The following is a 17,627-nucleotide window of genomic DNA, read 5'->3' as shown; positions in this document are numbered from 1 at the left end:
TATTTATTTATGTTATTTTTGGATGTCCTGGGTCTTCTTTGCTGTGCAGGCTTTTCTCTAGTTGTGGCGAGTGGGGGCTACCCTCTAGCTGCAGTGTTCGGGCTTCTCACTGCTGTGCCTTCTCTTGTTGTGGAGTGCAGGCTTCTAGGGCACTCAGGCTTTAGTAGTTGCAGCACATGTGGCAAACGGGCTCAGTTGCTCCGAGGCATGTGCAATCTTCCTGGACCAGGGATCAAACCTACATCTCCTGCACAGGCAGGTGGTGGATTCTTTACCACTGAGTCAACAGGAGAGCCCTTGAAATTACATTTTGAACTCAGGGATGATCATTCTATCTCCCTGTTCACTCCTGTCTAGCCTTCCACACCAAGATGGTCTCCATCTCATGACTTGTCCCACTGCTCAAGAAAATCTTCTGCTAGAGACTTCCCTGGCTGTCCAGTGGTTTAGACTCCATGTCTCCAACCCAAAGGACCCAGATTCATTCTCTGGTTGGGGAACTAAGATCCCACATGCCATGTAGCAGGGCCAGAAAAGAAAAAAAAGCCCACCTTCTGCTAGATTTTCTCATACTTGCCCCCACACTCTGCACTAAGTCATCTCAGCCACACTTGCCCTGGTCATCCAACAGAATTTCTCTTCCTGACTGCCTCTTAGCCTCTGGCTTCTTTTTTTATTTATATATTTTTAATTGAAGGATATTTGCTTTATGGTATGGTGTTTCTTTCTGCCGTACATCAATATGAATCAGCTATCAGTTCAGTTCAGTCGCTCAGTGTCCAAGTGTTTGCTGCCCCATGGACTGTAACACACCAGGTTTCCCTGTCCATCACCAACTCCCAGAGCTTGCTCACACTCATGGGTATACATACGTGCCCTCCTTCTTGAACCTCCCTCCCACCTCCCATCCCATCCCACCCCTCTAGGTTGTCACAGAGCACCAGATTTGAGCTCCCTGCATCATACAGTAACATTTTCACTGGCATTCTAATTTTACATATGGTAACGTATATGTTTCAGTGCTACTTTCTCAGTTCATCCCGCCTCTGGCTTCTTGTCGTGGTTGTTCAGTCGCTCAGTCGTGTCCAACTCTTTGAGACCCCATGGACTGCAGCACGCTAGGCTTCCCTTCCCTGTCCTTCACTAACTCCCTGAGTTTGCTTAAACTCATGCCCTTTGAGTTGGTGATGCCATCCAACCATTTCATCCTGTCACCCCCTTCTCTGTCACCTCCTTCTCCTCTTGCCCTCAATCTGGCTTCTTATATTACATCTATTTTCAATCCTTTCCATATGGGATAATTTGTTCCCTTGTCTCCCCAGAAAAATATAATTCTGTGGAACCAGGATCTGGAGTGCTCTCATTAACTGGTGGGTAAGAGAATGATAAACCAAGTGCCAGGAACCTAGGAAGTACTCCATGGCAGACCAAATGTCTGCCCGACAGGATGGCAACATGGATTGAACTCACTCATTTGGCCTTTGATGGATCCTTAATCACAGGTGTGAATGAATGCCTGGATACCCAGGCCTGCGCTTCGAAAGCCACCTGCACTGATACTGTGGGAAGCTACTTCTGCACCTGTAAATCCGGATTTGAATCAAGCAATGGGAAGACATATTTTAATGGTCCCGGAGTAAAGTGCGTAGGTGAGTGTTATTTAGGTAAGAACATTCTAGAAAAAAGTAGGTCTGCTTATCCCTCATACTGATATATTGGACCTAAATCTGGAGAATAACTGATCAAGTCAATGGCTTTGATAGTAGAGACCTACGTGTTAGGCATGGAAAGCATTTTTTGTTGAATATCATAAACAGCCATTAAATTCTTTAGCTCAAGGGTCTTTTTGTTTAGATTGCATAGTTTTTGGATCTAAATACTAAATAAAAGGGGCTTTCCTGGTAGCTCAGTAGGTAAAGAATCTGCCTGCAATGCAGGAGACCCCGGTTTGATTCCTGGGTCAGGAAGTTCCTTTGGAGAAGGGATAGGCTACCCACTCCAGTATTTTGGGGCTTCCCTGGTGGCACAGACAGTAAAGAATCTGCCTGCAGTGAAGGAGACCTGGGTTCGATCCTTGGGTAGGGAAGATCCCCTGGAGGGGGGCATGACAACTCACTCCAGTATTCTTGTCTAGAGAATCCCCATGGATGGAGGAGCCTGGCGGGCTACAGTCCATGAGGTCAAAAAGAGTCAGACATGACTGAGCAACTAAGCACAGCACAGCACTAAGTAAGAAGGAATGTTAGCCAGGGATGTATAAAAGGGGTTTGTCCTCAACCTATTTTCAAGTCCATATTAATAAAGGGTTGGCAGGCAAGTATAGCATACTAATTTCTCATTTGGAAATGTTGTTTTTCAGTCACTAAGTGGTGTCTGACCCTTTGTGACCCCATGGACTGAAACACACCAGGCTCCACTGTCCATCACTATCTCCTAGAGTTTGTGAAAACTCATGTCCATTGAGTTGGTGGTGCTATCTAACCATCTCATCCTCTGCTCCCCTCTTCTCCTTTTGCCTTCAATCTTTCCCAGCATCAGGGTCTTTTCCAGTGAGTCAGCCCTGCCCAAAGGATTGGAGTTTCAGCTTCAGCATCAGTCCTTTCAATGAATAGTCAGGGTTGATTTCCTTTAGGATTGACTGGTTTGATCTCCTTGTCCATGGGACTCTCAAGAGTCTTCACCAACACCACAATATGAAGGCATCAATTCTTCAGCACTCAGCCTTTTTGTGGTCCAACTCTACATCTGTACTTGACTACTGGAAAAACCATAGATTTTACCTTTCTCAGCAAAGTGGTGTTTCTGTTTTTTAATACACTGTCTAGGTTTGTCATAGACTTCCTTCTAAGGAGACTGTTTCCTAGTACATTAAAAATATATAGTTCATATAAAATTCTATTCCTACCATTTTGCATTTGGGGATTTCAAAAAACTCTTTTATCACTCACGTTTATTAAAAAAAAAACTTTAAGATTTGTGCATGGGAATTTGTTTTCATTGTATATTCTAACATGTTATTTCAGAGGTTTACAATGTAGTTGTTAGAAAGTGTTTTAAAAAGAACTCAACTCCTGAAACACACTAGTGAGTTTCCAGATGTTGCTTCAGAGTTTTTCACTTGGAGAAATCAACTCATATAAAAAGAATTATTGATGTATCTATTTTTTAGGTAGAAATTTTCTCAGGAATGGGACTGCTGGATCATATGGCAATTCTATTGTTAATTTTTTGAGGAATTTCCATACTATTCTCCATAATGGCTATATGAATTTATATTCCCACCAACACTGTAGGAGGGTTCCCTTCTCTCCACACCCTGTCCAGCATATATTATTTGTAGACTCTGAATATAAGAATCCCACCTGTGATCAAGACACAGAAAATGTGGACTCATCATAAAGTCGTCTTTGTCCTTCCATTGTTTTCTACACAGATGAGTTCTAGTGTGCTCAGTCACTCAATCATACCCTGACCCCTTGGACTATAGCCCAGCAGGCTCCTCTTGTCCATGAAACTTTCCAGGCAAGAATATTGTAGTGGGTTGCCATTTTCCTCCTCCAGGGGATCTTCCTGACCCAGGGATTGAACCCACATCTCTTGTGTCTTCTGCATTGGCAGGACTTTAAAATATATATATATATATATATATATATATATATATATATATATATATATATACACACACATATATGTTAGTTAATGTTAGTCGCTCATTCATGTCTGACTCTGCACCCCCATGGACTGTAGGAGGTTGTAGCCCACCAGTCTCCTCTGACCATGGGGTTTCCCAAAAATACTGTAATTTCCTTCTCCCAGGGATCTTCCTGATCTTTAAACCGAGGTCTCCTACATCTGAGCCACTAGGGAAGCCCAAGTATGTATTAAGTCCCTTTTTTAATTTTTTGGTTTAAAAGTGTTTTATTGAAGTGTGTATTGCTGTTGTTCAGTTCACTCAAGGTGAGTGCCCTGAAATACACAGACTGTTCACTGCTCTGATGCTGGCTGATACTGCGACTTGTGTGTGGTGGACATGCACAAGCATAGGATGAAGAAGTGAACTCATGGAACCCTGAGTGACCCCATGGAGCTGTGTCACTGAATCATTCATTTTTCATCCCTTTCCTTTTCTGCCACAGATAAGAATGAATGCCTGAACACCACACTGTGCCCACTGACAGCCACGTGTAAGAACACTTGGGGAAGCTACTTTTGTGTCTGCAACCCTGGGTTTGAGACGCCTGAGGAGAGAACTCAATTTACTGGCTCCAGAGGAACTTGTGTAGGTAAGCAGATTCTCTGACACCTTCAGGTGAAAACTTTCTAAAAGAAAGATTTGACCAAAACAAGTGAAGAAAAACAAACGAATAATCAGTATGGATCTGACTTCAATATGTTAATAACCTTTAAATTCCTCAGTATCTAAACACTGTCATTTGATATAGCTGTTTATGTGTGTTTATGTGGGCTTAACATGTCTGTGTGTGTGCCCAATCACTCAGTCATGTTAGACTCTTTGTGACCCCATGGACTGTAGCCCGCCAGGCTCCATGGGCTTCTGCAGGCAAGAATACTGGAGGCAGTTGTCATGGCTGCTTCCTCCAGGAGATCTTCCAGACCCAGGGATAGAACCTGTGTCTCCTGTATCTCCTGAATTGGCAGACGGGTTCTTTACCACTGAGCAGAGATGCCTTCCAAATGCACAGCGTCTGTTAAAGTAACCACAAAGGTTCTCATCCTTACATCTATTGAAAAAAATCCAAAGATAATGCAATTCAATTGAAAAACAGAAAGACAAATTCTTTTTCAAAAGAATAGGTGCATATACATGTATAACTTGGAGAAGGAAATGGCAACCCACTCCAGTATTTTTGCCTGGAAAACTCTACGGACAGAGGAGCCTGGGAGGCTACAGTCCATGGAGTTGTAAAAGAGTCGGACAAGATTGAGCACACATGCACTGAACCAATTTGCTGTATGCCTGAAACTAACACAATATTGTAAATCAACTATGCTCCAATACAAAATTAATTTTTTTAAAAAAAAGGACAACCTGCTGAATTGGAGAAAATATTTACAAATTATATGATGGATAAGGGGTTAATTTCCAAAATATACTAACAGCACATACAACATCAAAAAATTTTTTAATTGATTAAAAATGGACAGAAGATCTGTATAGACATGTTTTCAAAGACATACAGCTGGCCAACAGGCACATGAAAAGATACTCAACACTGCTGATCATCAGAGAAGTGCAAATCAGAAGCACAGTGAAATATCACCTCACACATATCAGAATGGCTATCATGGAAAAGTCTGCAAACAACAAATGTTGGAGAGAATGTGGGAATGTAAATTGGTGCAGCCGCGATGGAAAACAGTATGGAGGTTCCTCAAAAAACTAAAACTAGAGCTACCATATGATCCAGCAATTCCATTCCTGGATACATATCTGAAGAAAGCAAAGACATTAATTTGAAAATATACATTCACCCAAATGTTCATAGCGATAGTGTTTACAATAGCCAAGATACAGAAGCAACCTAAGTGTCCATTGACAGGTGAATGGATAAAGAAGATGTGAGATATATAAAAAGACAGACAGATAGATATAGATATATACATGCGATGAAATACTACTCAGCAACAAAAAGAATAAAATTCTGACATTTGCAACAATACGGACTAGGGAGTATTATACTTAGTGAAATAAATACAGACAAATGCTGTATGGTATTACTTACATGTGGACCCTAAGAAATAAAACAAACAGGTGTATATAACAAAACAGAAACAGATTCACAGATATAGAGAACAAGCTAGTGGCTACCAGTGGGGAGAAGAAGGGGGAGGGGAAAGACAGGGGTATAGAATTAAGAGGCATAAACAGGTATGTATAAAATAAATAAGCAACAAGGATACATTGCCCAGCACAGGGAAATATACCCATTACTTTGTGATAAGTTTAAATTAGGTATAATCTATAAAAATATAGACTCACTATATTATATACATGAAATTAACACAATATTACGTTAAAAAAAAAAAACCTATTATTCAATTTTGGGCTTCCCTGGCGACTCAGATGGTAAAGAATCTGTCTGCAGTGCCAGAGACCCAGGTTCAAACCCTGGGTTGGGAAGATGCCCTGGAGAAGGGAATGGCAACCCACACCACTATTCTTGCCTGGAGGATTCTATGGACAGAGGAGCCTGGTGGGCTACAATCCATGGGGTCACAAAGACTTGGACACTAATGAGCAACTAACACACACACTCACATACTTCAATCGGCCAGCAGGCATGACAACCAGCAGGCATGACTGAGAAGCAGAAATCCATTTGAAAAGAAAGCTGCAAGAAAAGTTGGGAGGGAAATTTCTCCAAATTCAGACTGTGAACAAACACTTCATTTCTTTTTTATTTTTGAACTCTCATTCTATTTCTAGGAATCAACCCTAGTTCCCCTACCCCAACACAAGTTACATTTTCAGAAGACCATAAACAACAGGTATGTTCCCATCTTTGTAAATCTGTTTCGTGCCCACCACCAGTATGTGGAAATAAACAATAATTACAAACAAAATACTCTCTAGGGGGAATATGCTAAAATATGAAACAAGGGTTCAAATCAACCCCCCCCAACCCCACCAGCGCATATACACATAATGGTCTCTGGGGATAAAAAGGTGTTTCTTGATATTAATATTTTTAGATCCTCTCCTATTTCTTCCATATTTTATGCTTTATCTATTGCTTTCATTTTGAGCAACAAAGTATTGTTTGGGGAAAATATGGCAGCCATGAAGTGTTCTCAGTCAACACTAACTTTGTACAGAATTAATTATAAAAAAAAAAAGTGGCCTTCTTTGTCTCTTTTCACCGCTTTTGTTTTAAAGTCTATTTTATCGGATATGAGTATTGCCACTCCTGCTTTCTTTTGGTCTCTATTTGCGTGATATATCTTTTTCCAGCCCTTCACTTTCAGTCTGTATGTGTCCCTTGTTTTGAGGTGGGTTTCTTGTAGGCAGCATATATAGGGGTCTTGTTTTTATATCCATTCAGCCAGTCTTTGCCTTTTGGTTGGGGCATTCAACCCATTTAAGTTTAAAGTAATTATTGATAAGTATGATCCCGTTGCCATTTACTTTATTGTTTTGGGTTCGGGTTTATACACCCTTTTTGTGTTTCCTGTCTAGAGAAGATCCTTTAGCATTTGTTGGAGAGCTGGTTTGGTGGTGCTGAATTCTCTCAGCTTTTGCTTGTCTGTAAAGCTTTTGATTTCTCCTTCGTATCTGCACAACAAAGGAAAATATAAGCAAAGTGAAAAGACAGCCTTCTGAATGGGAGAAAATAATAGCAAATGAAGCAACTGACAAACAACTAATCTCAAAAATATACAAGCAACTTATGCAGCTCAATTCCAGAAAAATAAACGACCCAATCAAAAAATGGGCCAAAGAACTAAACAGACATTTCTCCAAAGAAGACATGCGGATGGCTAACAAACACATGAAAAGATGCTCAACGTCACTCATTAACAGAGAAATGCAAATCAAGACCGCAATGAGGTACCACTTCACACCAGTCAGAATGGCTGCGATCCAAAAGTCTGCAAGCAATAAATGCTGGAGAGGGTGTGGAGAAAAGGGAACCCTCTTACACTGTTGGTGCGAATACAAACTAGTACAGCCACTATGGAGAACAGTGTGGAGATTCCTTAAAAAATTGCAAATAGAACTACCTTATGACCCAGCAATCCCACTTCTGGGCATATACACCAAGGAAACCAGAATAGAAAGAGACATATGTACCCCAATGTTCATTGCAGCAGTGTATATAATAGCCAGGACATGGAAACAACCTAGATGTCCATCAGCAGATGAATGGATAAGAAAGCTGTGGTACATATACACAATGGAGTATTACTCAGCTATTAAAAAGAATACATTTGAATCAGTTCTAATGAGATGGATGAAACTAGAGCCGATTATACACAGTGAAGTAAGCCAGAAAGAAAACACCAATACAGTATACTAACACATATATATGGAATTTAGGAAGATGGTAATGATGACCCTGTATGCAAGACAGCAAAAGACACAGATGTGTAGACTGGACTTTTGGACTCTGAGGGAGAGGGAGGGGGTGGGATGATTTGGGAGAATGGCATTGAAACATGTATACTATCATGTAAGAAACGAATCCCCAGTCTTTGTTCGATGCAGGATGCAGGATGCTTGGGGCAGGTGCACGGGGATGATCCGGAAGGATGATGTGGGGTGGGAGGTGGGAGGGGGGTTCATTTTTAGGAGCTCATGTACACCCATGGCGGATTCATGTCAATGTATGCCAAAACCAATAGAGTGATGTAAAGTAAAATGAAGTAAAAATAAAAATTATAAATTTTAAAAAAAAATTTAAAAAAAAAAAAGAAGCGCCCTGGGACTTCCCTGGTGGTCCAGTGGTTAAGACTTCATGCTTCCAATGTAGGAGACATGGGGTCCATCGCTGGTCAGGGAATTAAGATCCCTGGCCAAATGGCATGATCAAATTATTTTTTAAAAAAGAAGCACCCCTACCCCCTCTATTTAATCATTATTACGATTGATATAATTTCATTGCTGTAAGTACTGTGTGTTATTGTAAATAAATCTTTTAAAGATGACCTACAAAACAAATATATGTTACATTAAGACAATAAGGAAACCAGTATGTACACCCATAAGATGAACTTTCAAAATCCATAACTTTAAAAGTTATTTGTAGTTTGGTCTAAGTTGTCCAATGTCATATAGACCTTATAGGAATTAAAAATCCTGACTTCTAGATCATTTAGGTCAAAGTTCACTTTTGGAAAATAGACTGTCTCTAATCACAGTCAAGAAGAAAAGCAGAGTGAGCGGAGCAGAGGGGAGCAGAGCGGAGGGGTGCGGACCACAGAGTCTGCCTGCAGTGCGGGAGACCCGGGTTGAATCCCTGGGTAGAGAAGATCTCCTGGAGAAGGAAATGACAGCCCACTCCAATATTCTTGCCTGAAGAATTCAATGAACTGAGGAGCCTGTCATTCTGAATTGGGATCCTTCCTGGGGGCATACGCATCACTCAGCCAAGATGGATTCCAGCGAGGAGGAACCTGGGAAGTTGGTCATCCAGGGGACCCAAGGCATGGTGGTTACTAATAGACTTCCCACAGTACTTCTTCATTCCATGAGGACTCCTTCAAGGGCAGTGGGCATCACAGCTTCCCTTGAACTTCGTCTGGAATATATAGGTGGACTATAAAGAAAGCTGAGCAGAGAAGAATGGATGCTTTTGAACTGTGGTGTTGGAGAAGACTCTTGAGAGTCCATTGAACTGCAAGGAAATCCAACCAGTCCATCCTAAAGGAAATCAGTTCTGGGTGGATGTTCACAGAAGGACTGATGTTGAAGCTGAAACTCCAATATTTTGGCCACCTGATGTGAAGAGCTGACTCGTTTGAAAAGACCCTATGTTGGGAAAGATTGAAGGCTGGAGGAGGAGGAGACAACAGAGGATAAGATGGTTAGATGGCATCACTGACTCAATGGACACGAGTATGGATAAATTCTGGGAGTTGGTGATGGACAGGGAGGCCTGGCCTGCTGCAGTTCAATGGGGTCACAAAGAGTCGGACATACGGACGGAGCGACTGAACTGAACTGAACTGAAGAGAAAAACAAATGCTGTTCAAGGACACTGAAAGAACCCTAATGTTGACAATCAGATCTGTATTGTGAGCAATGCCTAGAAATCCATGAGTTGAAGCAAAGTATTATGCCTATCATCCTTGTCATTCCCTCAGTGAAATATGTTGAGAAAAGCTCTTCATTCATGGTATAGATTCATGAAGACGCTAAATAGCATTAATCCTTTACACTGACAACTGTGAATTTAAATCTCCTATGAATCCTATGTGACAACCACACATACCGACGATTTATTAGTATTATATAAATATTTTTAGTCCTACTGTATTGCAACTAAAAATATCAATATACAATTGTACATGAAGTCAAGACATAAAATCAGGGCAAATACAAAATATTCCATCCTTTGAGAAAGGGGACAAAAAAAATCTATGTGCTTTGCCTATTGCATTTTTAAGTATTAGATCCTTAAGTATTTTATTCACCACACCCAACTGAATGGTTCACAAGTGTTTGAGAGAGGAAAGAATCATTTCTCTTTAACAATGAGTAGTTCAACTCCTCTCAAAGCAAATACCGGACAGTAATAACTGTGAAGGACGAAGTTGATTATTCATATTTACATTACTCATTCGTTAGCCTGACAAAGGTACTAGATATGTTACATTTTTTTTTAAATATCCGCACGTGAAAGTGAAAGTGGCTCAGTCATGCCTGACTCTTTGTGACCCCATGGACTATACAGTCCATGGCATTCTCTGGGCCACAGTACTGGAGCGGGCAGCCTATCCCTTCTCCAGGGGATCTTCCCGACCCAGGAATCAAACCGGGGTCTCCTGCATTGCAGGCGGATTCTTTACCAACTGAGCTCTCAGGGCTTCCCTGGTGGCTCAGTTGGTAAAGAATCTCTGAATAAGTGTTTATAAACTTGGAATCAGCAATCTGTCTGTGAGCAGGACCGGTCCTAAGCAGCTTCTGTGATAAAACAGAAGCATGCCTGTCTGACTTTCTTCTACAAGGATCTTTCACTGTTCTTGTGCTAGTAAACATAGAAAGTATTAGATTCAGTTTCTAAGTGAGAATTACAGTGAGAAACTAATGGCTAATATCACAGCTGGCCGTTGAAGTACTTCATGGGAGAGGCAATCCTAGCTCTACCAAGTAGGAGCCCTCATGAAGTTAGCTCTTGTCATTGTAGCCATGTTCCCTGAATTTGTAGTGCTATTTGCTGTGTTATTCAAGAGTATCAACGACACATATTTCCATAACACATAGCAATGCACTAAACCAATGTGCATCCTACAATAAATCCCAGCCCCAATGTCTTATAGGAGCCTCTCCAGCCATTGTCACAAGTGAGTCTGATTTTGTGTGAGACCGTGAAAACTCAGTGTTTTTATTATGCTTGTGCTTATGACGGGAGGTCTGAGAAGGCACTTCTGAAGGTTTATTCCTACCAGTCGTTGTCATTTGTATAGAGTCTTTAAAGGTTGAATCACGGAGGTGTTGCTTCTACTTGCGCTAGGCTGAGTAGCAACATGCCCTTTCTCCCGAGGTGCAGTAGAAATCATTCCCACTTCCCAACACGTCTGTCTTCTGTCCTCTGGAGTATGTATGGCTTGAGCTCACCACAGCCTGGCAGATGGAAATCGTCAGGATATTCTAGAAACCCTGATTGCAGTCTCTTCAGGAGATTCAGGAGGTTATTATTGCAGTCAGTTCAGGAGGTTATTATTTACTGAAGTCTCTTCGGGAGGTTCGGGAGGTTTATTGCAGTCTCTTCAGAAGGAAATGGCAATCGGCTCCAGTGTGCTTGCCTTGAGAATCCCAGGGATGGCGGAGCCTGGTGGGCTGCCGTCTATGGGGTCGCGCAGGGTCGGACATGAATGAAGCGACTTAGCAGCTTAACAGCAGGAGATTAAACTGCTGCAAACCTCAGGATTTTACAAAGCACTTTTTAGAACCTCAGATGAAGGAGAAGTCAACACTCGTGGCAATCACAGGCTTCCATGGCCTGTACGGGATTGTGGGCTTTGCTTTCTTAATCATCCTGTTTCTTATAGCAACTAAAATGTCACTGTAATTTTTTTTAATCATCGTTCTATCTTTGATGCTTTTTAGATATATTATGGATTTTCCTATATATCTTCACTTATTGATGAGGGTCTTATGTTAGTAGTAGTTACTAAAACTGACTTCCTATTCTTTCTGTGGTAGAATAGGAAAAAGAATGACCAAGTGTATATTATTAACATTATGTATTAATATATTACTAGTTTTATCATTTGTAGGCATCCAATTCTAACTTTCTGAAATAAACATTCAGAAAATTAAAAAAAAGAATAAAGGTAAATATGCTATGCAGATTGTTTCTATTAAAAGAGAGAGTGGAAGAACCTGTCTACTTTATTATATATTATATACAAAGGTTATGTATAAACAATACGTTATATAGGAACACAAATATTTTATATAAAATATATAAAAACAGAAATAAATTTTAATATTTTAACTATTATGAATGGTTCTTGGTTATTATTATGTCTCCATCCCCTAAAGTTAATATATTTGAATTGCCTCTCTTCCAATTTTAATTTATTTTGATTTTGTCAGTGGGGGAAAAAAAGGGATTAGCTAGAGAGTTTAGATTTTATTATATTTAGGCACTTTTAACACTTCGGTTCTCTAGAAATTATTTTTGAGGATAATGAGGTGGGTGTTGAACTGATTCACTCTTTTCAAATGGATACCCACTAGTCCCAAAACAATGTATTGAACTTTATTTACATTGTGTGTGTGTTAAACTCCAATAAGTGTGTTTAATTTTGGCATCTTGCATTCAAAGATATGTCAAAGTATTTCTCTGCCAAGATCAATTGTTTTAATAAAGATTCTGAGAACTTAATAACAACCTTTGGATGCTTTTAACTGGAAGAAAGCTAATTATATGTTTCTATTCTTACCTTTAGGACACCACCAAGGACCCAAATAACAACAAGAGGATTAACTCTGTTTCCATGGTGACAAAAGGAGTACCAGAAGATAACAATGTCACACTTGTGTTACAGGTCTGAAATCATTCCCAGTTTCTGTGAATGTTTTCTCACAGTAGGTAATTCTCCATCTTTTTCTTCCTCCAATATGCCTGAAGGAATTAATTATAAATTAGGAAGGACAAGATTTTTTTTCCTTTCTATCTCCACGTCACAGGAGGAATGCAAACCCCACAATAGATTTTTACCTTAATTCTACTGGCTACAGAGGTCTCTCCCTTCCTAATTTTCTGAAAATAAGCATTTTCCCATATTAGATGACAATTGATCATTTCTGTAGGGGTATACTAAAAAGCTATAAGAGAAAGCACAAATGCAGGGGAATTAAGAAGAAAAGCAAGGGTGAGACCAGGTAGCATGGGCACGTTCTCAGTCACTCAGTTGTGTCCGACTCTTGGCAACCACATGGACTATAGCCCACCAGGCTCCTCTGTCCATGGGATTTTCCAGGCAGGAATACTGGAGTGGGTTGCCATTTCCTCCTCCAGGGGATTGTCTCCACTCAGGAAACCAGATAGAAGGTGATGCAAAATCTAGGACCAGTGAATTAAAAACATTCAATTACTTCACAATGGAATGAAGTGACAGTGTAAGGTCTGCGTTTCTTCCAGCTTTGTTTAAACATTTGCGTCTTTTCCCTACAAAGTGTTCCCTTCTTCTGCTATTGAGCAATGGGAATAATCCCAGAGAAAGCTCATAGTTGTGGAAGCTTTGAGAAAGGTCTGGAAAATAAAATCTGTAGTCTTAGTTTCCTTTTATAATTTCCTATAGACAATAGTCATTTTCACATCCATTATTTTTTGTTTATTCCTCAATATTTCATTCTTTTTTAAAAACTTTTAGTGGCATATCACACTATTTTGTTTATTCCTAGGTGTTTTATTTTCTTTAAATTTTATTGACGTATAGTTGATTGACAGTGTTGTGTTAGTTTCAGATGTATGGCAAGTTCAGTTCAGTTCAGTCACTCAGTCGTGTCCAACTCTTTGCAACCCCATGAATTGCAGCACGCCAGGCCTCCCTGTCCATCACCAACTCCTGGAGTTCACTCAAACTCACGTGTATAGCAAAGAGATTCATGTGTGTGTGTGTGTGTGTGTGTATTCATTCTTTTTCAAATTCTTTTCCCATATAGATTATTACAGAATATTGAGTATAGTTCCCTGTGCTATACAGTAGGCCCCTGTTGCTTACCTGTTTGGGTAAACAACAGGTGTGTATATATTAATCCCAAATTCCTAAATTGTCCCTCCCCAGATCCCACATTTCCCTTTTGGTAACCATTAGTTTGTTTCAGAAATCTGTGAGTCTGTTTCTATTTTGTAAGCACACTCACAATTTTTAAGTTAATTTTTTTTCCGTTTTGGTTTATCACAGGATAGCGAATATAGTTCCCTGTGCTCTACAGTAGGACCTTGGTTTTTTTTTCCATCCTATGTTTAATAGTTTGCATCTGCTAATCCCAAACTCCCAGTCCATCTCTCTCCTACCCCTCTCCCCCTTGGCAACCACAAGTCTTCTCTCTACGTCTGCACATTCACTATTTGTATGGCAGGAAATAGCCGATTCTTTTGGCAACTTCAACAACATCAGCAGCCGGTCATCTCAGAGACGCAAGGAAGAAATTGCCTGTTTAGCAACACGGTATCTTCACAGAGTGCAGTCGGCAGCCTATGAAGCTGCCCTCAATCGACCCACAGGAGGAACACTGAGGAGAGAGTCACAATTTATGCGTAAGCTGTAGTTATAGATACTCAGGACCATGAGAAAGACTTTTGAACTTGAATTGGGTTCAGGAAATGTTGGTTGAGCTACAATTTCATTGGCAGAAAATAGCCTTCTCTTTCCTTACACTGGCAAAATCTGTGTATGTACTTGACATACACTTGACATACACACATCTTTATTTCTCTTCAGAACACTAAGTTTACATTGGATGAGGCTTGAAAGTTCATTTGACTGGACCATCCATTCATCATTCAGGTCTAACCTATTTTCAAAGTGAATCTTTCGTGGCTGTGTGTACTGTCACTTTTAATCCAAGAGTCACCCTAGAGTTATGTACAAATCTTTATCAAGGATACACTGAAGGATGAAGCAGCCTTTAGTCTTAGAATCAATAAAAGTTGGGGGCATAAGCAGCACCTAGTAAAGTGTCTGGTACTTCAAACCATTTACTAATCATTAAACGAATGACTGAATATAGGAACAGAAAAAAAATGTGGTGCTATCATCAATTAGAGGATAAGATTCCACTTTTTTGGAAAAAAATTATTTTATTGAAATATAGTTTCCCCCTCCATATCCTTAAGTTTTCAGACATTTTTCCCGTGACGACATTATGAGTAAGCAATGGTTTCTTGCTATAGTTTTATGTGCATTTCACTGATTACTAATGGACTAGAAATTGGATTTCATTTCTGTAATTATTCTGATCTATATTCTTTGTTCATTTTCCCTTATCCAGTTGTTCTTCGTCCATTATATTTTGGTTTTCATCTTATTGAATTTTAGGACCTCTTTACATATGATGGACTTCATTTATGTTTCTAAATATCTTCTGCCAACCTGCGATTTCTTGAAAGGACTTTTGGGTGAAGGTGTTTCCACTTTTGATGTAATCATACTTTCTGTCTTAGAGATGTGGGGAGGGAGATAGCAAATGCCAGGGAAGCAGTTTGCGATGCTAATTAGACTGATTAGAGTAGGCTTGGAGAGGAGGTGAGATTTGTAAGAAGACTTGAAGGAAGAGAAGGAGTGAGCTACGTGCATATCTCATGGAGAATGATCTGGGCAGAGGGGTTGGGGGGAGCATTCCTGGTGTGCTGGAGGTACTTGCAGAGTGTCTGGAAGTGACTGGTCAAGGAACTGATGTAAGGCAAGATCAGACAGGGTCTTCCTGGGAACGGTAACAACACTGGCATTTATTCAGGGAGACATTATCTGATTCACATTTTGAAAGGATCCGACTGGCTGCTCTGGAGGAACAGTGAATGCAGTTATGTGATTGGGATCAGCCAGGAGAGATCTACTGGGGGTCTAGATGAAGTCAGTGTCCCCAGTCAGATTCGCACCAACACTGGTGTCTTTTCAGCAAAAAGTGTGAATTTGCTGCCAGGTTTGAGAGAAAGAGAAGGGTTGGTGCTAAAGCTGATTAATGTGTAGGTGATTAAAATATTTGGCTTGTTCAAAACAAAAGAGACAGAAGAGTGAGGATGGAGAGATGGGGGGAAGGAGTAAGATGCCTTGTGATTCTTTTTTTAATTAATTTTTATTGGAATATAGTACTTTACAGTGTTGTGTTAGTTTCTGCCGTACAGCAAGATGAATCGCCACATATCCTCTTTTTCTGGATTTCCTTCCCATTTAGGTCACCACAGAGCACTGAGTAGAGTTCCCTGTGCTATACAGTAGATTCTCATCAGTTATCTATTTTATTCATTGTTATTGTTCAGTCACTAAGTCGTGTCCAACTCTTTTGAGATCCCATGGACAGTAGCCTGCTAGGCTCCTCTATCCATGGGATTTCCCAGGCAAGAATACTAGATGGGTTGCCATTTCCTCACCAAGGGATCTTCCTGACCCAGAGATTGAACTCACATCTCTGGCATCTCCTGCACTGGCAGGCGGATTCTTTACCGCTGAGCCACCTGGGAAGCCCATAGTATCAATAGTAACTGACTTATATGCCTTGTGATTCTTCAGCATGTATCAAACTAAGTGAAAAAGTGTATGGTCAGTAAATAATAGACTCTTAAACTCTTTAATTAACACCTCCTCTTGAATGGTAGTGTGGTCAAAAGAAATCAGTCTCATGATTAGAAGAGATGAGATGATCTCGTGCCAGCCTCACTCAACTCTACCATTGAATCTGTTCCCTCCAATAAGAGACTGGGTGCCCAAATAAACCCAACAGCTTCTATGTGCCCACTCCAACTCCATCACCCAAACTCCAGTTTTCATTTGAAGCTCCTGCAGTTGTCAAAGTCTTCCCTGATAGCTCAGCTGGTAAAGAATCCACCTGCAATGCAGGAGACCCTGGCTCAATTCCTGGGTCGGGAATATCCTCTAGAGAAGGGATAAGCTTCCCACTTCAGTATTCTTGGGCTTCCCTTGTGGCCCAGCTGGTAAAGAATCCACCTGTAATGTGGGAGACCTAGGTTCAATCCCTGGGTTGGGAAGATCCCATGAGGAAATTCCTATGGGAATTTCTACCCACTCCAATATTCTTACTTGAAGAATTCCATAGACTGCATAGTCTATGGGGTCACAAAATGTCAGACACTCCTACAGTCGTTTTGTTTGTTTGTTTGTTTTTTGTTTTTTTTTTGCCACACCACACTGCATGTGGAATCTTAGTTCCCTGACCAGGGATCAAACCCGTGCACCTTGCATTGGGAGCATGAAGTCTTAGATAGAGGGCCGCCAGGGAAGTCCTTGTCATTTTTTTAAATGAGATGGACAAGGAAATTATATTTTAAAACAAGTGTTTATAAAGATTTCCAATATTCACACAGATGTTTTTGCGTTTTAGTTATTGAAGTGCTGACTATCAAGAACAGCTGTGAAACAGAAAATGAGATAGTTAAATTACAGACTGAAAAGGAGGCAATGGACATTGATTGCAGTGTTGTCACTGGAGGAGGAACTGGAGGTAACAGAAATTACCTAGATTATCTCAACATCTCTAGAATTGTGGGGAGGGGAAATTTACTTTTATTTTTTATTGAATTATATTAATAATTAATATACAATACTATACTAATTTCAGCTGTACAACAGGCTGATTTGATACTTTTATACATTATGAATGATCAAATCACTGTGCAAAATTGTTATAATATTACTGACTATATTCTCTGTCTATAATTATATCTTTGTGACATATATAACTCCAATCACCC

General features: G+C 40.2%; 1 protein-coding gene across 6 annotated transcripts in view; it reads left to right on the top strand.

Annotated features, from left to right (window-relative positions):
- The window catches only part of LOC138440987 (adhesion G protein-coupled receptor E3-like), a 59,313-nt gene that overhangs the window by 15,872 nt on the left and 25,814 nt on the right, over positions 1-17,627 (top strand). For 4 of the 6 annotated variants that reach the window (XR_011257189.1, XM_069591293.1, XM_069591295.1 and 1 more), the window contains exons 3-8: positions 1,503-1,649; positions 4,137-4,283; positions 6,449-6,510; positions 12,640-12,738; positions 14,279-14,456; positions 17,258-17,377. Coding sequence is in view for 5 of the 6 variants with exons in the window: in XM_069591293.1 (XP_069447394.1) it covers positions 1,503-1,649; positions 4,137-4,283; positions 6,449-6,510; positions 12,640-12,738; positions 14,279-14,456; positions 17,258-17,377 (753 nt within the window). In the remaining variant the exon portion in view is untranslated. Of the gene's footprint in view, positions 1-1,322; positions 1,371-1,502; positions 1,650-4,136; positions 4,284-6,448; positions 6,511-12,639; positions 12,739-14,278; positions 14,457-17,257; positions 17,378-17,627 lie in introns of all 6 variants that reach the window. The other 2 variants (XM_069591294.1, XM_069591296.1) reach the window with 2 other exon arrangements.

Source organism: Ovis canadensis, chromosome 5 (assembly GCF_042477335.2).
Source record: "Ovis canadensis isolate MfBH-ARS-UI-01 breed Bighorn chromosome 5, ARS-UI_OviCan_v2, whole genome shotgun sequence".
NCBI classification, from domain to species: domain Eukaryota; kingdom Metazoa; phylum Chordata; class Mammalia; order Artiodactyla; family Bovidae; genus Ovis; species Ovis canadensis.
The sequence above is the reverse complement of the archived record's forward strand: the minus strand, read 5'-3'. Positions and strand labels throughout refer to the sequence as shown.